The 24,889-nt window shown below is 52.0% G+C and overlaps 1 protein-coding gene across 3 annotated transcripts in view; it reads right to left on the bottom strand.

Annotated features, from left to right (window-relative positions):
- Positions 1 to 258: 258 nt before the first annotated feature.
- GPR55 (G protein-coupled receptor 55) overlaps positions 259 to 24,889 on the bottom strand; it is a 42,555-nt gene continuing 17,924 nt past the window's right edge. For 2 of the 3 annotated variants that reach the window (XM_072719191.1, XM_072719190.1), the window contains exon 2: positions 259 to 3,433. In XM_072719191.1, the coding sequence (XP_072575292.1) occupies positions 2,460 to 3,425 (966 nt within the window). In that variant the 5' untranslated portion in view covers positions 3,426 to 3,433 and the 3' untranslated portion in view covers positions 259 to 2,459. Of the gene's footprint in view, positions 3,434 to 16,089; positions 16,171 to 24,889 lie in introns of those variants that run through there. The other variant, XM_072719192.1, reaches the window with a different exon arrangement.

The following is a 24,889-nucleotide window of genomic DNA, read 5'->3' as shown; positions in this document are numbered from 1 at the left end:
TGAGGTCCCCTGCCCGCCCTCAGCAGCGGGGCTCTCACGGTGGCCTCAGCTGCCTTCCCTTGGCCCTGGGGGCACTGTCCACATCACTAGGGTAGGCGGAGGGCGGCTCCGTGGGGGGTCTCCACCATCTCCACGCCGCCTGCCTGTCCTTACCTGGAGACCGCCCCGCATAGCAGGCTCTCCCCAGGGATCGATTAGCTAAATCCCCTTTAGCCTCTGGTCTCCACAGTTACCTGCCAGCCCTCAGCCACTTCAAGCATCTTTGCAATTAGTGTTTATTTGTGGCAACTTGCGACAAGGCTGTTGTCTTCCTATTGCAAATGTCATCAGAACCCATAGCCAATGTAAAGCATGAATATACTGACTTTCAGCCTCACAGGGTCCCCAGAGAGGGATTCAAGAGAAAGGCGCAGCTCGTGCACTAGTGTTGTCCCCGGGGTTGGGGGTGGGGAGGCGCTGTCCCAAAGTAAGGTCAGTCCTGCCCCTCCGAGGACACAGCTCAGATGGGAGGTGGCTCTTGGGTCAGCAGGAGATGGCTGTCATATTGGTCTTCGTGGGCTGTCGTGACAAATACCATAGACTTTAACAACAGGACTTTCTCACTGTTCTAGGGGCCAGAAGGCTGCTGGCTCCTTGGAGGCCCAGTCTGTGGGGTGGGAGCCTCTGATCCTGGTTGGGATCACTCCTCTGCACCTATTTCCACCCCTGCATCGACACTTGCTTCCTCACCCTCACCTCCACCCGACCGCTGAGTTGGCTGTGACAGAAACAGAGGTAGGGGGGCTCCTGCCCTTGGATGGCTCTGGGTGGAGCTGGGGATTCTCAAGCAGGAAGCAGCTCTGCCCTCCATCCTTCCTCCCCATCCGCCCACCGCTTCACAGGGCCCTGTGGCTGCAAGCCTGGGGTAATCGCCCAATCTCCTCCTCCTCCTCCGTCAGGGTTTTATCTAAACCACCCCGTTCCCCACCATGCAGCCACCCTACCTTCTGTCCATGACATGGGGGTGGAAGCCTCCCTCCCTACAGGTGGACAGTGGTTCTTTTCTTCCCAAAGACCCTCCCCACCCCCCGCTTCTTTTCACATGAAGTCTTATCTCTTACATGTCATCCCACTCACTCCGTCTTGCAAAACCACCCCACAATTGATCCTTGTAATCATTTTACTCTCGGGAGCAGCTTGAGTCATCAGAAGGCTTTTCAGCTGTCACCACAGCTCCTCCTCAAGATCAGCAGAGAAGCCCAGACCAAACCGTGATTCAATTGTTTACAGTCTCCAACCAGGAACTGCCAGGAGCTCTGTGTCATCGAGATGGTTCCTCCAAACCCTGGCTGGCTCATTCTCTCCCTCCCGGCCCCTGGAGAGGGACAGTTCTGTGGCCAGTGTCACCGGGCCAGCGCTCAGACAGGACTCAGGCGGGCAAGACAAGCACATGGTCTTTATCCTCCTCTGGCTGAACCAAATCAAGCCTGATTCTTTCTCATCGTTCTCAGTGAAACAGTCTAATGGACCATCTCCCAGTCTATTCAAGATAGCAAGCTGGTCACGTTCAGGAATTTCCCCCTCTCCTGGCCTTGTCTCCACGGCCTCTCTTCCCCCAAGGCCAGTGCTAGAGCTCCATGTAGTGGACACCACGATGGCAGCGGGGGGTGGCTGTCCACTTCCAGCCCTTGGCCTGTTTCTTTCCTTCCCCAGGTGTGTCCTAGTCCCTCGTGGCCTCAGGTGTCACCAATGCCCTTCCACTCTGTCCCCACTGCTTCCATGAAGCATCTATACCTTTGCCACGGCCTGACTCACACCAGCTTCCCTCATCCTTCTGCAGCCTTCTCGTGGACACAAGAAGGTTTGGCTGGCCTCTGGGCCTTTCTTTCCCATAGGAAACTTGGGGCTCTCTGTATAATCTTGCTCGGCTCCAATCACCCCCACTAGCTATGAGGTTAATGGCCACCAGAGCCAGAGAAGGGACTGGGAGGTGCCAGTCTGCTCTACCCTGGGATTCCCAAACTAAAATAGGAGCTTGATACATCCCTACTGCTCCATCTCTGCCCAAACCTCCACGCACCATGACCAACCCTCTTGGTTCTCTCTCCTCATTCCTCTTTCTTCCTTTCCAGAATCTTTTAGTCTAACTAGAAGGATGAGGGGAGCTGGGAAACAATCTTGCTCAGATGGCCTCACTCTTTTCTTCAATTCTTTTGCCTCATGCTTTTTGAACCTAGTAATAAAGAATTTACCTGGTTCTTGGGTCCTTCAGAGATTCCCAAATACCAAGTGATTTATGTCCAGTTGCCTGGGTGCCGGGGAATGGTCTTGGGAGCAAGATGGTGTTCTGTGAGCACCAAAAGGAAAAGCACACCAGTAGATGTGCCACGTTCATCCACTACATCAGAAACCTCGGAACAGGATATCTGCTACTAGGATTTGGGGCTGGGGTTTCCTTCCTCTGGAGGGTCTTTCTCTCCTTAGGCCCTGCTAGTCATGGTGTCCTGGTGCACCAGCTGGACCCTGGAGGGCCGGTGGGCCATGATGTCCATGCGGAATTCTTTGATGACAAAGTAATAGCAGAAGACATCTAGGCAGCAGTTGACGTTGGAGAAACACATGGACAATTGCAAAAACAAGCTAATGTTCTGCTTAGCTCTGCACTCCACGATGAAGCCATTCCGTACCAGGAACTGCAAGAAGAAACCCAGGTGGACTGGAAGAAAGGAGACCACAAAGACAGCCAGACTGGCCGCAATTGTCCAGATGCAGGCCTTCTGCTGGACCCAGTCCTGGGTGAGGCCCCGGCGACCTACCAGAATGTGAATGCTCCTGGAGGAACAGAAACCCATGACAACCATGGGAAGGAGGAAGCCAAATACCTCAAGGGGAAAGAAGACCTGGGCACTCCAGGTGCCGTCGGACATGTTGTGGAAGCACGTGTATTTTTCCATCTTCCCATGGAAGCTGTAGATAGGGATGCTCCCGGCCCACACCAGGACCCAGATGGTGCAACAGATGCCGAAGATCTTCCTGGGCGACCGGAGGTGGCTGACCAGGAACGGGAACCGGATGGCCAAGAATCTATCCAGACTAATGAAGCAGATGGTGAAGACGCTCCCGTACATGCTGATGAAGTAGAAGCACTCCACCAAGGTACAGAGGGAAGGAAGGGGGGCCCGCACGTTGGCCAGAGCCATCTTGAACGGAAGGGACAGCACCAGGAGCAGGTCAAAGATGGCCAGGTTGATCATGTAGATGGCGGTGGCGGCGTAATCCGGCCACCTCCTCTTCCTCAGGAAGGTGCTGAAGCCTCGGATGGCCAGCAGGTTGAGGAGGAGGCCCAGGAGGAAGGTGGGGATGTGGACAGCCAACTGCACCGTCTTCATCAGCTCGTCCACGTCACTGAAGGAGCAGTTCTGGCTTCTGTTTAGCTGCTGGCTCATGTTGTCTCCTACAACACCAACGACAAGATTAGATAGGCTTCCTCTTGCTCTCTGCAAGTGACAGGCCCAGCTGACTTTATCATACAGTCATTCGTGCCCACTAAGTAACAATTAGAAAATGCAAGAAAGACGATTGCCTCCAATCCTGCTGCCCAGATAGAACCGCTGTGACCTTTTTATGGATATCATTCCAGACTCTCTCTCTCTGACACACGTACTCTTGCACACATGCGCTTGCACGTGCCTTTTTCTTTTACAAAAATGGAATTGTGTGTGAACATCTGTCCCTCTTCTTACAATCAGAACTCCTGTTGAGAGTAGTAACAATGACAAAAGCCCTGACCCAAAATGGCTTAAGCAAAGGACAGAATTTTACACAACTAAAAACACAACTAGGGCAAGGTTGACCCAAGCTACAGCTTGATCAGGAATTCAAATGCTGTTTTGGGGACCCAGACCCTCCTTGCACACTGTCCCTCTGCTCTCCACCACCCACATCCAGGAAGGTGGGTTAGAGTTGCCTCCACCCCTGCCCAAAGGGCTGGTCGCAGTCAGCATGTCACATTCCCTTGGATGCGGTGACTAGTTGTTCATTGATTCAGAGATGGACATCTGACCCAGCTGGAGGCATTGAAGAGTGGTAACTCTTACTTGGGTTTCTAGAAAGGGGACTGGGGCTGTCTCAATGGCATCTGAAGCTGGAAAATCAAAAGGTCTGGAGATGCTGCAGCCTCTTTCTACCCTGGGGAGAAAACCAGACAGAAAATGGAGAAAAGCAAAAGAAAGGACATTCCCAGAGGGAATGAAATGAGGGCTGGAGGCCTCCACAGGGCAGAGAAAGGCCTTGGGGCAGGTAGACAATTAGAACTCATCTCAAGGATAAGAGGGCCGGGGCTGCAGGTGTGGCTGCACAGGGAAGCCGGTTGCAAGCGGACAAGGCGGGGATCATAGGGGATCATAGGTCAGGGCTTTCCATCAGGGTCCAAGGCGGGCCCTGACCAGGTCTCACTTAAGTGCTAGCCAGTCTGGGGGTGTGCAGGGTAGTTGCATGCCCCTCGAGATCTCTATTCTGTCGTGGGTAGCTGTCTTGAGTCAGGCTGCCGTAACAGAATATGTTGGACTGTGTAACTCATAAACAACAGAAATTTGTTTCTCACAGCCCTGGAGGCTGGAGGTCTGAGAGCAGGGTGCCAGCACGGTTGGGGGAGGGCCCTCATCCAGGGTGCAGACTGCCAACTTCTCTTTGCATCCTCACGTGGCAGAAAGAGAACCAGGGGGCTTTCCCATTCACAAGGACTCCCTGCTCATGACTGAATCACCTCCCAAAGGCCTCATCTCATATGGATTTGGATTTCTGCATATTAATTTGGGAAGGTGGATGGGACACAAATATTCAGTTTATAACAGCAGCCCTGGAGCAGATCAAACCCAGAAGACCTTTGACTCAGGCCTCCAGAACCAGTGCTGCTAAACAGAGAATTCAAATGTGACCCAAAATCCATGCCCTCACCCTCCACCACTCACGATGCAGATCTGCTGACTTGGTTGGTCTGCAGCACTGGGTGTGCCGGGTCCATGAGCACGCAGGGTTGCTGCAGAGGAGAGGCCAGTCACGCTGGCCCACGGCCTGCTGGGTGCGCCTCTCCCACCCTCAGTGACTTCCTGCCAGCAGGCACTGGGGCCCAAAACATAGACGTGGCAGGGAGAAGGTGGCAACTTAATAGTCTTTTCCCCCTGAGAATCCTGCACTAGTGACCAACACACTTATCTGCTGAGCTCTGTTATTCTGCTGGTTTATTTGTTTTTAAGATTTTATTTATTTATTCATGAGAGACACAGAAAGAGGCAGATTACATAGGCAGAGGGAGAAGCAGGCTCCCTGCAGGGAACCCCATGTGAGACTCGATCCCAGGACCCCATGGTTCACAACCTGAGCCAACGGCAGATGCTCAACCACTGAGCCACCCAGGTGTCCCTCTGCTAGTTATTGTTATTTTTAATTGAAACAGCATTCAATAGGATATATAGACAGTACAAAAAAAAAAGAAAGAAAGAAAGAAGAAAGAAAGAAAGAAAGAAAGAAAGAAAGAAAGAAAGAAAGAAAGAAAGAAAAGAAAAAGAAAGAAAGAAAGAAAGAAAGAAAGAAAGAAAGAAAGAAAGAAAGAAAGAAAGAAAAGAAAAAGAAGGGGAAAAAAAAAAAAGGACAGAGGCTTCCATTGTACCTCAGGGCCTGGGTTGTCCTTCCCAGAGACAACCACGGTTAACAGTTTTGTGCATACTTTTTCCAGAAATTTCCCAAGGATATGCATATATAGACACATATACATACATACATATATATGTATGATGCCTCTTTAAATTTGGAAAAGATGACACCCACAGCTCTGTCCCTTGCTTTTTCACTTTGTAATATTTCTTGAAAATTGTTCCACATCAGCATCTCTGAATTGGCTTTTTCTTCTTAATGGCACCCTTGCATCCTGTTGTGTGGAGATGCCACAACCCATTTAGCCAACAGCCCTATTGACGAACATTCAGGTTTCGTGGGGTTTTACCAGGGAACACGGCTTCCACAGTGAACACCCTGGTGACTGAGTTCTTTGCTACGCAGATGTCATTAAGAGAATCCCCATTCTGCTTTTGTTTCTCATCAGTAGGCTGGCTCCCTTGAAAGCCTTTGCGGAGGAAAGATTTGGGCATTTCCAAGACCCTATATTTGAGTATTTTTAAGACCCTATAATGCCATTCCCAGCCCTCCCTAACAGCTAGGCAACAACAACAAAAAAGGAATGTATTTTTCTATCCTCCATGGAGAGCTATGTGTTAAACATTCAGCGCACATTACTTGATGTGATGGCTTTCCTCTGTGTTAACTGTTCTCAGTGGTGTGTGTCACAAAAGATCTAGGAAAGTGTATGTCCTCACACTCAAAGCTTTCATCCCCGAGGCTGGGTTTTAAACTCATCATTATTGAAATTTCTCTTGCTGGCTCTGAGTTATTCTAGGTTTTTTTTTTTTTTTTTTTTTTTTTTTTTTTTTTTTTTTTAAGGAGGCCCATCTATAGGATCTTCTGGCATCTTTAGCAGGGAAGACAAAAGCAGCCAAAAACTCCATCCAGTTCTCCCCAGAAAGTCCCGCAACGCCAAACAAGAAGGTTCAGTGGGTTCAGAGAAGCCTGCTTCAGCAGCAGAAACAGCAGTAAACCAGGGGCCACAAACCATCGCTTTGTGTTTAAAAGATTCAACGTGACTGCGATAAAAAGGAGCGCATACTTTTTCCAGAAATAGTATGGACCGATCTACCACATTTCTGGTGGCTCAGAGACTAGAACTAACGTGGCCAACAATTAAAAAAAAAAAAATCAGTGATGCTCAAAACCAAGCCCAGCCCCAACACACAGCTGAGCTGAGCAAACCAAGGGAAAAGGAAGAGAGAAAATGGTCTGACGGATGCTGGGGCTTGTCTGACTCGATGGCACCAGGTGTGTGTGCAGGAAGCACACCTCAGCTCTACCGGCTGTTCTCCAGCAGGACAATCCCAAAGGTCACATTTGAATTACTGACAGACTTCAAACGGGAGCTTTTCAGACAGTGGTCTTTGAAGTGAGAGAAAGCGCTCTATGGGCCGGCAAAAAGAAATTAGCTTGAAGAAAAAAACTACTTCCAGCTAATGGCAGACTGAGCAGAGAATCTGAAAAATTAATCGTCCGAATTCCCTCTGAAAGTTCAAGGAAGGCATCTTTTTGAAAAATCTTCTTTTAAAAAAAGATCAGGAACTTCTCTGGAATAAGATAAAAAGGCTCCAGGCCACAGCAAGAGATAAAACAGTCATTTTTCTCTCAAAGGTGGGCTGCCAGGAAAAGCCAGCCCCCCTGTGGGGGAGCCAGCAACCTCCCCACACCCGACCCGTGGCCGGGGGGACCACCCAGAGCTCCTGTTGCAGCAGACAGGTGGGGGGTCCGCACCCAGCCACCTGTGGCCCGGCAGGTGGGTGGTGGGAGGCTGGGAAGCAGGTGCCAAGCCAGGAGCAGACCCTGGAGAGATTTCTTAGGGCCAATGCCTGTGTAGGAGAGAGGGGAGAGCGGGTCTGACATCTGTGAAGGAGACAGGGAAGGAAAGTTTCAGTGGGGAGAGGGCAGTGCAGCTCTGAGAAGGTGCAGGCCAGGCCTCTGGGGAGGCCCCGAGCACAGGCTGCCGGTAGAGAGACCCAGGTCAAGCAGGAGGCACCCAGGACAAGTACCTCTGCCAGGCTCAGGGGTTGGCTGGAAGCAGCCCAAGGACGGTGTGGCCACAGCGTCCACGTGGCTGCGGAGCCGAAGGGGCAGAGCTGGGCCGTGGGGCAGCAGTGCTCCCAGGAGGCAGCCGGTTCACCTGAAAGGAGGCTGTCCTCATGCTTCCATTTACATCAGAAGCTGCTCATTATGTGACAGGTAGGAGTGGGGACAGTCCCAATTACCATTCCCCACAGGACCATCGATATGTGTTTTCTTTCTTCAGAGGATGGTGAGTCCTATTGCATCACAAGGAGTGTTGGGTTTTTTTGTTTTGTTTTTTTAAAGATTTTATTTATTTATTCATGAGAGACACACACAGAGAGAGAGAGAGAGAGAGAGAGGCAGAGACACAGGCAGAGGGAGAAGCAGGCTCCACGCAGGGAGCCTGACGTTGGACTTGATCCCGGGTCTCCAGGATCACACCCTGGGCCAAAGGCAGGCGCTAAACCACTGAGCTACCCGGGCTGCCTTTTTGTTTTGTTTTTTTAAAGATTTTATGTATTGGGCACCTGGGTGGCTCAGTGGTTGAGCGTCTGCCTAAGGCCCAGGTCGTGATCCTGGGGTCCTGGGATCGAGTCCCACATCGGGCTCCCCGCAGGGAGCCTGCTTCTCCCTCTGCCTGTGTCTCTGCCTCTCTCTGTGTGTCCCTCATGAATAAATGAATAATATCTTTTAAAAAAAAGATGAATATAGTTGCAAATGTGAAATTAAAAGAAAAACACCCCAAAAGAGATCACTTAAAAAAGACAAGAATTAGTACCTTAGATCGATTCTCAAAGAAGGAAGAATATCCTGGGGGTGTAGGGGGTAGGAGTGGTGGTGAGTAATAGGACACAGGCAAAATAAGATATTCCATAAAAGGAAATTAAAGTTCTTCTTCTGGGTTTTTTTTTTTTTCACTTTGATAATTACAGAGAGTGTAAGAATTTTTTTTTAGACCTTGAGTAACTCACCACTGCCTATTAAAAACAGGATGCCTATCTTCAAAATCACCAAAGAAGATTAAAAACAAACAAATCGGACTCTATAGCAAAGGAGTAAATAGATAGGAAAAAAGAACGGGAGCACAGAAATTATAATACACACGAAAAAGTTACACTTTCCTTTATTCACTAACGTTTTTAGTTCAATTATGAAACACAACTCTTTGTTACTTATGTTGAAGGACATAGAGAACGATGGAGAAATGTTCAAAGCAAAAGTCCATGGTAATATATGGCAGATAAGATGAAAAGACAGAGTGACAATATTCATACCCAGGATTATAGAATTTAATAACAAAGCCACACATCAGAGCTAAGGTATTTTACATTAATAAGGAAAAATTATGAAGGCCAATGCAGTTATCTTGTGCACTGAATGACATCCTGTAAAAACACATGAAATATAATTGCTAGAATTTGAGAAGCCGTTGGCAAAGACATCCCTGTAGCAGCCGACTTTCAAATACTGTAAATTTGAATAGATCAAGCAGGCAAATTAGAAATTAAGATGTAGAGTTATTGGAACAATAGAATGAATACAATATTATTAATAGCTCTTGAAGTTGGTTCTTTGGTTTTTTTAAAGATTTTATTTATTTATTCATGAGAGACACACACAGAGAGAGAGAGGGGCAGAGACAGAAGCAGGCTCCATGCAGGGAGCCCGATGCAGGACCCGATCCCAGAACTCCAGGATCACACCCTGGGCCAAAGGCAGGTGCTAAACCACTGAGCCACCCAGGGGTCCCCTTGAAGTTGGTTTTAAACAGAGAGGTAATCCACTTTTTTCTCAAGTATCTAATAAATAGTTACCAAAATGAATGGTCTGCCTACAAAGAACAAAGTCTTCCATTAAAAACAAACAAACAAAAAACAGAAATGATGTTGGTTATATTCCGACCACAATATTTAGAAACCTAGGAAAATGTCTTTGTGTTAAAAAAAATTTTTAATATCAAATAATAGACCACGGAAAGAAAATAAGCAGATACCTCAGATGAATGATGGTCTTTCTTTATGAAGCGTATACAAAATATATAACATCAGGACCCTCAGTAGACAAACAGGCAAAGAACGAGCAGTTCCCAGAAGAGGATTTACAAAGAGATAAAATTTTTGCTCATCATTTCAACAAAGAAGCCGGTAAGTGTTCTGTGAAACAGTCATCGATATGCTTGTGAGTGTATGCAGCTTCTAGATTTGATAACCTAGAGTACAAGTCATAGAAAGCTTTAGCCATCTTTCATCCAGTGATCAAAAAATTTACCTTAAGTAAATCATGAAAAAGAAGGTGAAGTTGTGTACAGAAAATGTGTTTAACATTTTTTTCTGATAGCAAAAAACACACATGCATTTAAATGCCAAGCAGAGCTTAATTTCACGATGGTAAATCTCAATGGAAAATTTTTCTGTCTGATTATGTTATGTTTATGCTGACTATGTTAAGTCAAAAACCCACAAACTACAGATACATTCAGAATGACTTTAATTATGATTTTAAAAAACCCCACGCCTGGGGGAAAAAAAAACCTAGAAAAAAATTTCCATATGCCAAACACTGGTTACGTTCTAACAGTTAGATAATGAGTGCTTATCCAATCTTTTAACTCTCTCTCTCTCTCTCTGTATTTATTTTTCTGCTTAATTAATGATGATATGAAAGCAATTTAAGTTTTTTAAGTTGTAGTAAGTAAATGCTGGGAGAAAAGGAGAAAAATAAGAACAGCTTTTGACTTTCTCTTAAAATAAAAAAATAAAAAGGTCTGGGTGTTGTGTTTGAGGCACAGTGGGGGCAGGAGTGAGGTTCACACAGAATTTAAAGGAATGCATTGAACTAAGCCCTGCTCAGCTGATGAAGCATCAGTCTTGCCGGGTCAAAGATGAACATTTCAACATGCAGCATCCGAGGGGCATGGGGACGATGCATCTGAGAATGGGAAGTGACAGATGAGACAGCAGGTGAGAGAGTTCCTCCTCAGGGAGGAACAATGGGAGCAAGAACCTGATCTGTGACTTAAAAAAAAGAAAAGTTTCATCTGTCCACAGGCCAGCCATCACCTCATAAAAATTGTTTATATCATAAGGTGTGAAGACTGACACAAAAGACCCTCAAAATGCACATTAAATTCTCCCAAAGCATGGACAACTGTTAATAGAAGCAAATGTCAGAGTTAAAGCTTAAATATGTTCTAAATTGGATATTTGGGGTAAATTATCTTGTCTACTGTAAAGGGACACAAGGAAGAGAAAATTGACAATAGGAACTAAACGTGAAAAACCTGCCACGTCTCCATGTAGACAGCAGAGGGGTAACCCCGCAGAGGTTTGCACAAATGTAACAATTATAATAGAATTACAATACTCCCTAACACTGATCATACTGCCTCTCAAAGGGCGCATTCATTAAAAAAGCCCAAGCCCAATCCTCTTTTGTTGATAAGAGACACGGACAAAACTAAAAAGGCATGGACAGAGTAAAATGATAGAACAGTCTCTGGTTTATCAGGCACACGGAACGCTAGGAAAAAAGATATGACGCAGTAATTGTCTTTTCCGTAGAAAGAATTGAGAGGATGACACAGAGACTTTACAGAGAGGTAAAAGTTACAATGAATACTTAAAACAAAAAACACTTAATTTCTGTTCCACTATGCATAGCAAAGAAATACAGAATGGGAACATGCCAGAAATGCAAAAAGAGGTAGAAACAGAAATATAATTGTAGGTAGAGACCTTAATGCTCTCCTCTCGGAGGATCATCGATCAAGTAGACAGAGAAATTTTGAGCTCCGAATAGCCCAATTAAAAAGGCAGATCAGTGAGGGCTATATCATAAATCAAGGGAATACACTTTCTTTGGGAGAAGACAAGGATCTTTCACCAAATTGATCCCATTCCTGGGCCCAGCCAAGCACCCCAAGGTAATGGCAAGTCTACCCTTCTGTCTCAGACCACCAAGAAAGCACAGCTATTGCTGATCACCAGGATATTAACATCATATAGTAGGGACTTTTTAATTTTTTTTTTTATGATAGTCAGACAGAGAGAGAGAGAGAGAGAGAGGCAGAGACACAGGCAGAGGGAGAAGCAGGCTCCATGCACCGGGAGCCCGACGTGGGACTCGATCCCAGGTCTCCAGGATCGCGCCCTGGGCCAAAGGCAGACACTAAACCACGGCGCCACCCAGGGATCCCCTATAATAGGGACTTTTATGCACTCTCTTAAGTGGTCTCTTAAATAATGTGTGAGCCAGGGGTAAAATCAGAACAAAATTACCAAAGTATTGGAAGAGAACAAATATTTGTACACAGCTCATAGGGAAAGGGGAGTTCTTAAATATTTTTATAAATAAGAAATATGGTGAGAAATGAGGGGAACCAGGCTTCGCTTAGGGAATCTAGAAGAGGAACTTGAGGTGACAGTGGCCCTTGCACTGCTCTGGTCACCTGTGCACTGGGGGCTGTCTCTGTGCTCGAGCTGCATAGGGAGAGGCCAGGAAGCCCCAACCCAGGAGAACATGAGGAAAGGACTAGAGTTGCTGATGGTCTATAAAAGAAGAGTCATTTTAGCATTTCCCAATGCTTAAGACATGTTCCACTCTACGACTCCATAGAATGGGCTCCAGGTGCCATAGAAATGGACCTCTAAGTAATGAGCTATCTGTCACCAGAGGTATGTAAGCAGGAGGGCAGGAGATCCATTTATCTGGAATGTTATCAGGGGAATTCTAGCATACGGGAGGGTTTTTTTTTCCCCCAACTCTGAAATGGAATCTACCATCCCTAGGTTAAAGTTTTCTAATGTTTAGGGAAGAGGAGAGAAAACAGCATGTGTGTGAAGAGGAACCGGCCTGGGAGTCCAGAGGCCTCAGCTCTGTGCCTGGTTCTCTCTGGCTGCGGGGCCTCCGTCTGGGTTCCGGGTTCTCTCATCCAAACAGAACACGGAACAGGGAGTGGGGAGCCGGGGCCTCACCGAGTGGCTCTGCACTGTGATTCCTGCGGCTGCCTGGACCCCGGGGCCCACTGGGGGCAGCCCCAGACGTGTGACGCACAGCTGCAGCATCCAAACCCAGCTGTGAGGCTCGAACCAAGCCAGCCCTCCTCCCAACAGCTGACGGGCTTTCCAGAAACACCAGCAACAGTAAGAATGGAACTTTAGGAGGTTTGTGGGCTGAGAAAGGTCCTCACTCCCCCATCATTTTTGCTGTCGAACTCCTCATCTGCACGGAGCACCGCGGTGTGAGCCATCTAAGGGATGGGAGGGCCTGCCCCGTGCCAGCAGAGTTGGTGCAGCCGCAGGGATGTAGGTTGAGGAGGAGCACTCCCCGGAACCAGTGCAATCCCCATCTCCTCCGGGGGTGCAGCGCTGAATCCCACAGTTAGAATACAAATATGTACTTGGATGCAGTCATCTGCCACTGACACCGTAGTGTAAATAAATCCATCTGTCTACACCTGAGCCGGGCTTCTGGGGGACACGATGTGAAAAGGAGCAGGACATAAAGGGCACAGAGTCTCCCTCACTCCAAAATTTAGCTAGAGCTGTACCCTGAGCCTCAGGGGTTGGAATGGGGTTGAGGGAGTTGGGGGCGGGGGTCAGTTCGGGGACTTGAGATGTGGCCGTCCCTGCGCTAAGTGCTTTGTGGTGGGAACTCGGTCCATTTCTGGAACGTTCTTATAAGTGTGTCCATCTTGCAGATGAGGACAGTGAGGCTCAGAGAAGCTAGAGTGGACCCAAGATCAAACAGGTGGTGAGGGGTCTGGCTAGCACTCGCAGGGAGTGTCTCCTTTATCTGGCCCACCCCCATCCCCGCTCCCACCAGCATCACCAGCCGGAGATCCAATATACCCAGGAGCCCCCCAGGTCCCCCTTCCTGGTTCCACTTAACAGCTCTTCTTTCCCCTGAGCCCTGCTATAAACCCCATCCTTTCCTTCAGATGCCCACTTTCCTGATCCACCTGCCCCTCCTGATGTGCTTTCCCTACTGTGGTTGAGAGGGGCCAGTCATCACTGTACCCCAGGGGCCCACTTGGGACTAATCCAGTTACAATATATGGCAGCAGTCAAAGCTTCCCATGTGCGTACTGCGCGATCAAGCACTTCCATCGCTTACTGCTCGCCCGAGCCCCCACGAGGAAGAAAAACCATCCTTGCTCCCATTCTCCGGAGAGCTACACTGAGGCCAGGGACGTTGCCGTGATTGGCAAGTGGCTGGCCTGGGCTCCCAAGCACAGCCGTGGGCTGCCTTGGCACCCTGCTCAGGGGCTGCCGGGACATTCCTGCGAGTGTGTCATCTTGGGCTCTTGGTGCTTTCCAGGCCAGGTTCCGGAGAGCAGGCAGGTGGTGGCACGCAAGCCCGGCTCGCCCGGGGAAGGCTCCGGGGCTACCTTCCGTGAGGCTTCCCCACCCAGCGAGATGCTGCAACCCTGAGTCAAATCAGGAGTGAGCTGAGGTTCGTAGGAAATGTCACTAGTAACAGGAGCAAACGGGCCATCTGCCTGCTGTTACTATTGTCACCGGGAGACTCGTGGGGGCTGCTGGTGCCCCGGCCACCCGGGACACGGAGTCTGGCCAGGCGTGGACGGGATCCAGACCACGGGGCCCCGGGGGCCTCCGGGAAGTTACCTGCTATCCTCGAATGCAAGGTCAGTCTATGGTTCTGTGCCTCGTTTTCTCTAAGTGGCCCCGGGGAGGAGGGGGGTGCTGTTACCTGTTGGGGGTCCCGGGCAGCCGAGTGAGCTGCGGGATGTCATTTGTCCTCCCAGCTTGGTCTCCAGCCTGTTCTGGAGAAAACCACTTCCCTCTCTGGGGTTCCTCACCAGTGAGACGTGGGGGTGGGACGAACACACTGATGACTTGTTGGGCCAAGGGGCTCCCTCTTGGGTCTCCAGAGGGGCCCTGTGGGGGTCCGTCCCCGCCAAGCAGAACCAGGATGGGGCATGGGGAGCATGTTTCCAGGACGAGGGGCTCCTTCTTGCCACCTCTCATGCTCACTCAGCTTCCAAAAGGAGGGCAGGGGTGGTGGGGTACAAGAAGCCTGTGGGGGAGCCTGGCATCACACGGGCACAGCCAGCATCCGAAAAAGGCTGCCCTGACTTCCAGCCCTTCCAGGGTTTAGGGTGCAGGACTGCTGCCCACACAGGAGGGGTGTAGGGACTGGGAGATCCCATTAGAGACCAAAGCACAGGTTATTTTTACAGGCCGGGGCGTGCTGTGACTTTCAGGTGTCTACAGGAATAGAAATTCCCCAAAGCGGGTCGGGGTAACTCTTCCCAGCACATGGTCATCCCTGTGGAAATAACAGCTGTGTGCGACTGTGGGGAGGCCAGCCGGCTGTCCGGGCGGAGTGGGGGAAGGGGCTAGCGGAACCAACCGTGACACCCTTGTAAGTTGTCACTGTACGGCTCCTGTGCTCGGGGCGGAACCAGGTTCGTGCTCTGCTCGGGCCACTGGCCTGCGAGTGAAGACAGGGCCACTGGCCTGCGAGTGAAGACAGGGCTCCGGGCAGTGCATCCCCAAGCAGGGCCCTCATCCTAGGCACCCCCGGCCAACCCAGGCACCGTGAGTGGGCCAGGCCGGGACTCCGGGGCGCAGGAGGCGGGGACCCTGTCGGGAGAGCGACAGGGAGGAGCTGGCCGGTGTCCAGGGCCTGCGGGGTGGGGGCCCCGGGAAGGGGTCGCCGAGGGGCCCGGGGAGCACGGAGCACTCGGCCCCTCCTCAAGGGGAGCCTCGTCCACCTCGGTTCCGGCTAGCTTCTCCTTTTTAATGAACATTTGCTTTATTGCTGTCACTTCTCATCTAAGATTTGCATATATGCACATGATCCCAATGCCTCCGTGAACACATACAGTAGGCTCTCTCTGCCCCCCACCGCACCTCCAGGCCCGCATCCACCTACCCCTCCGGGTACCAGCGACCCCAGCTTCTTTGAGGGTGTCTGTACCAACATACACACTTCTGTGTTCGTATTTTCTTCTTTTAACACAAACGATTGAGTCCTATGTGGGCTGTTCTGCATACAGTCATCTCTCCCCCTCCTGCTCTTGAACACCTTGGCTAGTGACCCTCATCATCGCATCATGTTGGACCCCTGGCAGGAGAAGGTGTGGGCCAGAGAGACTCTCCTAGGGGGCAGGCCAGGCGGGGACTTGTCCAAGGCCCCATCCACAGCCCCGGCCTGTCTAGCTTCTCGGCCTCCCTCCTCGCCGCCCCCCAGCCCCAGCCCTGAGGAGTCACAAATATCAAGGCTTTTTTTCTCAGAGGTTCCTCAAACCTCCTAGAGCCAGCCCCCTTGGTCTTGCCCATCCTCTCATCTTCGAAACCAGAGGCTTTGGGAGCCTGAGGGGGTGGGGGAGAGGGGGTCCTGCCCGCCCGCCAGCTGGGAAGCCCAGAGTACGGGGGCTCGTACCTCCAATTTCTTCAATTTTGCCAGTGTCCTGGGCAGCAACCAAGCTCCACAAGCCACTTCCGTGTAGGGTGAGGAACAAGCCACTCTGTCTGGGTTTGCCTCAGAGCAGCTCCCCAGCACCTGGGGGGGGGGACTCACCACACCCTCTCCTGATGCCATGTACATTTGCCCCTTTAGTGATGAAAGTTCTCTCTGCACGCACCGCACCGAGCATCTCCTCCAGAGGCAAAGCTGGGCCCACTGGGGGCATCACAGAGCCAGAGCCCTGCAGGGTGCCTCCCCTCCCAACTGATCCCACCGGGGGAGGAGGGGCTCAGGTACCAGGGACAAGGGATAAAGTAGGGACAGAAGATGCCAGAAGCACAGAAAGCAGCCCAAGTGCAGACAGGAAGAGAGGGACACTTGATGTTTCAGGAGAGGGCCAGGAGACGGTGCAGCCGAAGCCTGGGGACGTGGGGACTGGAAGGCGCTGAGGCTGGACGGCCGGCCAGACAGGATAAGGACAGGGGTGCTCAGAGGACCCAGGGAACACATGCAAGGGACACGAAGCCGTCCCATGAAAGAGAAAGCTCTGGCACGGGTAACAGCCATCCAATCAGGACCAGCTACGGGAGGGCGGGCAGTCCAGGGACTGGACACAGGACAGACGCCCTCGGGCAGCGGGGCCAGGGTGGGCTCAGGGCAACAGCAGTGACAGGAAGGAATCGGGATGGGAAGGGGGTGTCTGGGAGGAGGCTCCCCGTCATCTGCGGCAGCCTGATTCCAGGGAGAGCCATGCCCTCAGGGAGCTGCTCTGGAAACCTGGCTCATGGTCTGACTTCTGTAAACTGCGGCCATAGAGTCACTCAATTAACAAGCATCTTTTGATCACTAATCTCTACCAGGCCGTGGTGATCAAGAGAGTAGCACCTGTCTCAAAAACTTTTCACCCCCTGAAAACTCTTTTCACCCCTCTTTTCACCGGGGGTGCCCGGGTGGCTCAGTCGATTGAGCATCTGCCTTCAGCTCAGGCCATGATCTCAGGGTCCTGGGATCGAGCCTTGCGTGGGGTTCCCTGCTTGGCGGACAGTCTGCTTCTCCCTCTTCCTCTTCCTCCCGTTCCTCTACTTGTGCTTGTGCTATCTCTGCGTGCCAAAAAAATAGTCTTTTAAAACAGAACAAAACAACTCTTCAGGAGCTGCCAAGACAGGGGGCGTGAAGGCAGCCAGCAAGTGTCTGGTACTGATGACACTGGGTGCCGCAGCCCCCAGGGACGTTATGTCTGCCTCTAGGGTCTTTGAAAAAGAGCAACATAAAGAACAGGCCTTTCCTCATCACCGAGCATCACAGCTCCCAGAAATAAGGGGAGACCTCAACAGAGAAACTGAGCACCGAAAGGCAGGGAGAGTGAGATGGGTCCAGCCCCTGGGTGCCCTCCCACCCCCTCCCACCCTCTGATCCAGACCTCCAGGCTCTTCCCAAGCTTGCCCTATGCATTCAGCCTGCAGGACTCCACTGAAGCAGAAATGAGGCACTTTCCTGGGGTGTGAACCAAGTCTCTGATGACCCTCCCCCCATGCTGCCCCCCAGTTGCTCAAAAAAAGGCAATTGGGCCCTCATAGCTACTTATTGCCCACCCCAGAGACCAAAAATGGTCAGCCTCCTTGAAAGTGGGCATGAGGCAGCTGACAGCCTCCGGGTCACAGCCCTTGACATCAAGGTGAGGTGGAGTGAAGCACACAGGGGGGCCTCAAGCCTTTGGAATTCGTCCCTTCCCTTCCCACACACCCCTCGGCTCTCACTGGAAACGTAGCAGCTAGCAGCCAGGTTAAGGGATAAAGTTCTGGACTCAGGCAGCAGGCTGTGGGCTTTCCTTACGTTCCCGCCACGCCGCGATGACTGTAGTAATTTTTTCAGAGCTCCTCGCTCCCCAGATTGTCCTGCTGCAGTCATTTCTGGCCCTAATTGGGCCCGAGGTCCCCCTGAGCAAAGGTGATCTTAAGCCAGAGGCTGAAATTTCGCAGCATGCAGAGGGGGGCATCACCATGAAGGTTATCAAGACCACAGCGTTCTGGAAAAGACATCGAAAGCTTCTCCTCCTGCTGAATTCAGGGGAGGAGAGGGTCTGTGATTTATGTAGAAAAGCCCTCCCACTTCCAGGGAGCCTCCACGAACAGAACTTCTTAGACGTATAGGTAGATGGGCCCCGGCAAGCCAGGGTTAACATGAGGGCTCCTCTAGTCTAGACTCTCCGATGCCCTGTGAGGGTCGAAGGAGCTTCCAGGACTTTCCTCTGCTCCCGCCTGGCAACCGGGCCCCCCCCTGCCGCCCCTGCCTGGGCCCGGGCTCCTTGGCACCTGTCACAGGCACACCTACCAAGCTGCACTTATCTGTTTCCTGGGGACCTGGGGGGGGCCGGGGGGATGGTGGATCCTTTTGAAATGTTTCTCTCTTCGTGTTTCCTTTTGAACAAAGTGTACTAAGTCCCTAGCCCACGTGTCCACCGGGAGTGTAATATTCTTCACACTGCCGCTGTTAGAGGTCTAGCTGATTTTTTGTGAGCGGTTTCTCCCCACTCCACCCTCCCCCACGTGCACACGTTTTTATATTTGTTTTGCTGCAAGGAAATTGTCGATTTGGGTGTAATAGTGTGTCCTTTTGTTCCCATAAACTGTCTTGGGCACTTTAATACCGTGTGTATCTTCTTCACTCCTCCACAGTTAAAGTATGGTATTCATTTCCTTCCTGGAAATTTTTTTTTAAGATTTTATTTATTTATTCATGAGCGACACAGAGAGAGAGAGAGAGAGGCTGAGACACACAGCAGAGGGAGAAGCAGGCTCCCCGCAGGAAGCCCAATGTGGGACTCGATCCCTGCACCCCGGGATCACGATCTGAGCCAGAAGCAGATGCTCAACCACTGAGCCACCCAGGCACCCCCCCTTCCCGGAAATCTTTGAATTAATTTTTTAAAAACTACATTAAAGGATAAAAAAATCTTCTCCAATACAGAGCACCTGGTAGGTCAGAGCAGCAGGGTGGGGGGGCCCAGGCCCCTCTCCAACTCCTGTCCCAGGAGTGGAGTTGATCCACTTCCCCTTTGCCCCGGAGAACCTCCTGCCCCCAGACAGGGAGTCCTCTACCTCTGCTGACTCATGGGCATGGAATACCTGCCCTTGCCTCCCAGCTGGGCTCAGTCTCCACTGCTACACCGCACCCCTGCAAGGAGGCTTCATTAATGACGGCCACAGCACCCTCCACCGTTTATATGGAGGGTCCTAAGGATCAGTCAGCAGGTGACACACTTTATAAATAAAAATCAGTTCATTCTCCAGATGACCTATGAGGTATAGGCCATCATTAGCCTCATTTACAGATGGGGAAACTGAGGTACAGCATGGCCAAATCATAAGCCTACAGATGTCCCAGGAGCACTGAGCAGAGCTGGGGTTGGAAAGGGTGGCATTCGAAATAGCAGTAGTGGAGCTCCAAGACCCCGTTTCCTGGTAGAAGTTCAGTCCTCCCCCAGGTCCCCACATCCATGACCCCTTTGCCTCCAACTAAACAGAAAATCTGGCCAGTCAGGCCTGAACCTCGGGCTCCCTGGCCTCAAACCAGTGTGGTCCCCACCCCGCCAACAAGCATGAGGCATTTCTGCGGCTTAGGGGACCTCACCCCCACTGGCAGCCCATCCCACCTGTCCCCTCAGGGGGATGTCCTCCCTGCAGTTGTCACTGCTGCTGATGAGGGGCGTCTGCAGGGCACAGAGGACAGTAGCCGCTGTCACGAGAACAGAAATCCATGCCCCACTTTTGATTCTGAAGCTAGACTATTATTCATGAACGGAGTAGGCACTTGTCCTGAAGACCAAAAGTCTTCATTTGTGCATAAATCAGTTTTTAAACTGCAGAGACTTCAGCAAAAGCCCATTAAATTCTGTTACATGAGGCACGTAATGTACGAAGAGAAAGCAACTATGGAAGGGAAGGTGATCAGGATTGATTAAATAATGGGATCTACACCTCTTCTAAATGCAGAGCATGTGAAAATGAATGTACACGACGTGAAAGGTGCCCAGGCCTCAGGTAAACACCCTCAGGGTTCCCGACTCAAGAAGATGGCCCGATGAGGACAGTCCCTACCGAGGGCCGAAGGTCCAGCATCTTCCAGCTGCCCAGAGGTGTCTGCAGCCTGCCCCTCTTGCTGACTCCTGCCCTCCAGCCTGATCCAGGGCTCCACACCCGTTCCCTGATCCCACAAAGCACCCCTGGTTCCAGCCCGAGCGCTGCCTCCCATGGCCTCCCACGGGGCCTCGGCTTCCTCATCCCCACAGTGGGCACAGCTGTGCTGCAGGCACGGCCTCCAGCTCTCCTCTCTCTCCCTCTCTCCCTCTCTCTCTCTCAAGAATCCTCTGCCTGTGAGGTCACAAGGACAAATCCTCAAGGAACAGAGGCAGGCAGACCTTAGGTTCCGGAACCCTGGTTGGACTCTCACCTGTTCCCTGGCAGCGATGAAGAGAAGGCAGCTCTACTACTCTCCTGCTGCCCCCAGCCCTCCCCCTGCCCCTCCCCCTCCCCTGGCCCCCTCCCCGCTCCCTGCTGCCCTCCAGCCCTGCCTCCTGCAGGCCCCCACCCTGGGACCCCGGCCTGGCCCTCCTCCTGCTGGCCCAGCTCACCCAGCCAAGCTCCCGCCTCTCACCAGTTGGCCCCCTCCTCACCTGGAAGCCCACAGGGACCCTGGCCCCACAGCTCCCCTGGGGTCCCCTGCCGCCCCCGCCCTGCCAGGCCCCCTTCCCCGCCCTGCCTGCCCCCTTTCTTCCTGGCCTCCCTGTCTGCTCTTCGCTCTGCCCTTGCCCTGTGCCTCCCTTCTGGCCCTGGGCTGGCCTCCAGCCACCTGGCCAGGCTGCTCAGCTGCCCCTCCTCCCCTCCCACCCAGTCACCTCCTCCCACCCCGGCCCCACCCTCGGGCCATCCTGCAAGCCAGCCCAGGGGCCTGGCACCCCTGCCAGGGGGCACCTGCCTCTCTCGCAGCAGCCTGGTGAGGCGGGCACCTGCCGGGCACGGGGAGCAGCAGGGGCCTGGCAGCTGCAGGGCAGCCCCAGGGGCCCTCGGGTGCTCCAGGGAGGCCCCACCTCCCCAGTGAGTTCTCAGCCCCGTGGGGGGTCCGTCCTGGGTCACCCGGCAGGGGCCCCTCCTCGGGATCGGTCCGCGGGCCCAAGAAAACGTGACAAACTGCTCTGTGTCCACACTCGGGCCCCTCCAGGCTCTCAGAGTGCCCACTGGGAGGGGGTGGCTGGGCTCGGTGGACTCAGGGTACCTTTCCCCACAGGGCTGATCCCCTCCCTGGGGCCAAGGGCGGCCCCCCTCGTTCAGAAGGAACAGCGGTGCCCCGTGCCTGCTGTATGCCCCATTCCCCAGGCCGGCCTCCCCAGGAGACAGCGGTCAGGGCTCCCCTTGGTGGAGGGGGGCTGTGGCAGAGGGAGGAGGGGTGAGGCCCGGCTAGAAGGTGCTGGGGCCTGGAGGCTTGCAGGGACAGGGAGGAAGAAATATCTGGGTACTTCAGGAAAGGCAGTCCCAGGTCTTCCCTAGCCAGGCTTGGCCTCAGAAGTCCCTGACTCAGGCTTCCCAGGTGATGCCCGCAGCCACCTAAAGCATCCCACCCCCCTCAAGAGGCTCTGGTCACCTCGTCCTGCCCCCACCCCCTTATCTGTCCACGTTGCCCCCCCGGGCTCAGACGCTTTCCTTGTGCACCCTATAAACTCCCTTTCAGTGTTAACAGCTCCTTTGCCCTGACGGGGCCTTGGCACTTGTGCTGCCTGTTAGGGGGGACCCTTCACTACCACGGCTGTTGCTCCTCTGAACTTTTTTTGCACAAAAGGCCAATCGCCTTCCTCCCCAGTGACAGAACTTAGTGGCTTTTAACCCAGCCCTGGCTCTGGCATCACAAAACCTCTGTTTTCAAAAGGCCCAGGCCCTCTTTGCACTTCTCACATCAGAAGCCAATCGTGCAACGATCTCAAGTTCAGTGTTTGGTGCCCAACCACTGTCTCAGCACCTCCTCCCCAACCCAACCAACCAAACACCCACACACTCACACACCTGGCCTCCACTGGCTTTTTCTGCCACAGGACCTCGGGGAGGTAGGTCCGGAGACCAATCAGAAGTGATCAACAGCTGTTATCAGCCTGAATCTTCCACGGAAAGCCCCAGCCCCAGCTCCTGGTGGTGGGGAAAGTGGACACAGGCCAGACGCAGCAGGAAAACCTGGGCTTGGCCAGTCTGAGGGGGGTGAGCAAAATCCCCAGACTTGCCCCAATCCTTAGACCCCACACAATGCACCCAGTGAGGATACTTCCTGGGCAAGAGGCTGCTTCCCCTCAGGAGACCCCAATGGTACCTGGGGTGGGGTGAGGGTGACCACCTCTCCTGGATGCCCTGGGCCTACGGTCCCTGACAAACATGACTGAGCTGGCCACCTCAGGCCAGTGAGGAAGCTTCGGGAACTGGCCCTCTATCAGTCTACGGGTTTCTCTGTCTACAGGGTCCCCTCTCCCTGGTCAGGAGGCCCTGATGCTCTTGGGCTCCCAGGATGCACTCGGGTCCCTCCTTTTCTCTGCCTGGACAAATGAGCACAGGCAGGAGGCTTCCCTGTAGAGACTCCTGTGTCTGGGAGCAAACGGCTGGGGTGGGGAGGTACTTTCCCTCCTGCCCTCACAGATGGCTAGCAGGCCCCGGTTTCAACACCCCCGTGAGCCACATTTCTGAGAAAAGGCTCCCAGGGCCATTGGGAGACAAAGGGGCTGCGTGTTACTTGGGCTGCACTTGGTTGTCAGCACGTGGGAATGTCTGGAACCTTCGGACAAGCAGCTTCAGGTTACATGAAACCAGAGTGTGTGGTCCCTGGGCCGGCAGCCGCCCCCAGCCCCAGCCCCAACCCAGGCTCCGGTGCGGATGAGGGCCCAGGAGGTGAGGGATGACGGGACTCCACACGTCTGCTCATTATTTTCTCTGTCACAAAGTCTATCCTCCTTAACCAGCTCCTAGCGGGCCTCACACGGGGAGCACACCACTTTGCATAAAGGGGGCTTTGCCCAGTGAGTTCAGTCCCCGAGTCTAGAATTATCGTGCTGTGTTGTGTGGTTTTCCCTCAGACCTTCAGAGGCTTGCAGCCAGAATTACGCACACCCACCCTGAGATGGACGCACACTCACAGACACACATGCACATGGGCATGTACCCCCACACATGTACACACCCAGAGACATACCCCAACCTAGATACACACACACACACACACACACACACACACACACACAAACTCGTTCAAATACACATGTACGGAGACACAAGGACCAAGCTCCCTCTCACACATCCTCAAGGACACACACACACACACACACGCACGTTTATTCCCTCCTAGACACACATTCAAATATACATATTTGTCAAATCACACAAAATACTCAGACGAATCATGCAAATGTGTAAGGAGATCTAAAGTCAGAAAACTACGCATGCTCACACACACAAGGCTTACACTCTCAGATGGCACAGCCCTGAACCACACGTAGATCCTACGCAGCTCTATCACCACACAGCTGACCCACGGTCTCCTGTCCCTCCCCACGACCACAGTCCTGGTGTCCCAAGCACCTCATGCCCAGAGCCCTTAACAGGAGAAAAGGGGCAGATCATTCAAAAGACAGAGGGGACAGAGCCAGGGGAGTAGCAAATTTGGCCTGAGCCAGTGACAGTGACTTAAAGAGGCGCCTTCCTGCCGTATGGCACAATCCAATCTACTCAAGGCAGCCACAGGCCAGGGGAAAACCCCCAGACCTCCTGACCGCCCCAGGATGCAGTTGGAGAAATTGAAAATATTCCTGCAGGCTCCCTTCCAAAGGTCATTTGGTTTTCAAAGAGTCCCCAACCCAATAAAAACAAAGAATGAATCTTACGGCGAATCATAGATGAGAAATGAGCAACACAGTGCTTATGAAAGTGACACATTTGGTTAATTATGATGTATCTTGCATGAAAAAATTTGATTTGATTTTTAGCTACATGGGATAGTACATAAGCTATACCATAGCGTTAAGAAAATAAACTTGAATGGAATTTTTTAAGAGGATTACAATGATTCGCATAAACAAGCAGTTCACAATTTACGGGAATCAGGAAAGAAAATGCAACCGATGGGAGGAAATTCTCTTTTCCTAGACTTCTGCAAAATGGGCAAATAAAAATTAAATCTAGCTAGCCACAGAGAATAAGGTCACTGTCTCCAGAGCTTAAGATACCTTCTCTGTAAAAGCAAGAGGAATCTGGAGGAATACGGAGGACACACTGTTGCTAATTTACCATTTTTTTAAATTTTAATTTGACAGAAGACACAAGCAAGTGGAGCAGCAGGCAGAGGGAGAGGGATAAGCAGACTCCCCACTCAGGTCCCCACTGAGCAAGGAGCCCCGAGCTGCGCTCCATCCCAGGACCCTGGGACCATGACTTGAGTCAAAGGTCAAGTTTAAGACTGACTGAGCTACCCAGGCACCGCCCTTAATTACCACTTTGGAAAGATCCAGCTTCACGTATGATGTTTCAGTTCATTGGTAAAGCACTGATGGGGGCCTGCCATGTGCATGCCATTGGGGATACATAGATAAATAAAACTTTCTTTATACTCTAAGGCTTCTTGGAGGAGATGGTACCTGAACTGAATCCCACAGACACACATGCACCTGGGCATGTACCCTCACACAACTGAGGGTGGAGCAGAGATGGCATGTGGATTCCAGTAACGGTTCTTGGAGGAGATGGTACCTGAA

This window comes from Vulpes vulpes, chromosome 9 (genome assembly GCF_048418805.1).
Source record: "Vulpes vulpes isolate BD-2025 chromosome 9, VulVul3, whole genome shotgun sequence".
Taxonomy (NCBI): Eukaryota; Metazoa; Chordata; class Mammalia; order Carnivora; family Canidae; genus Vulpes; species Vulpes vulpes.
Note: the sequence above shows the minus strand (reverse complement) of the source record. Positions and strands in the feature narration are given on the sequence as shown.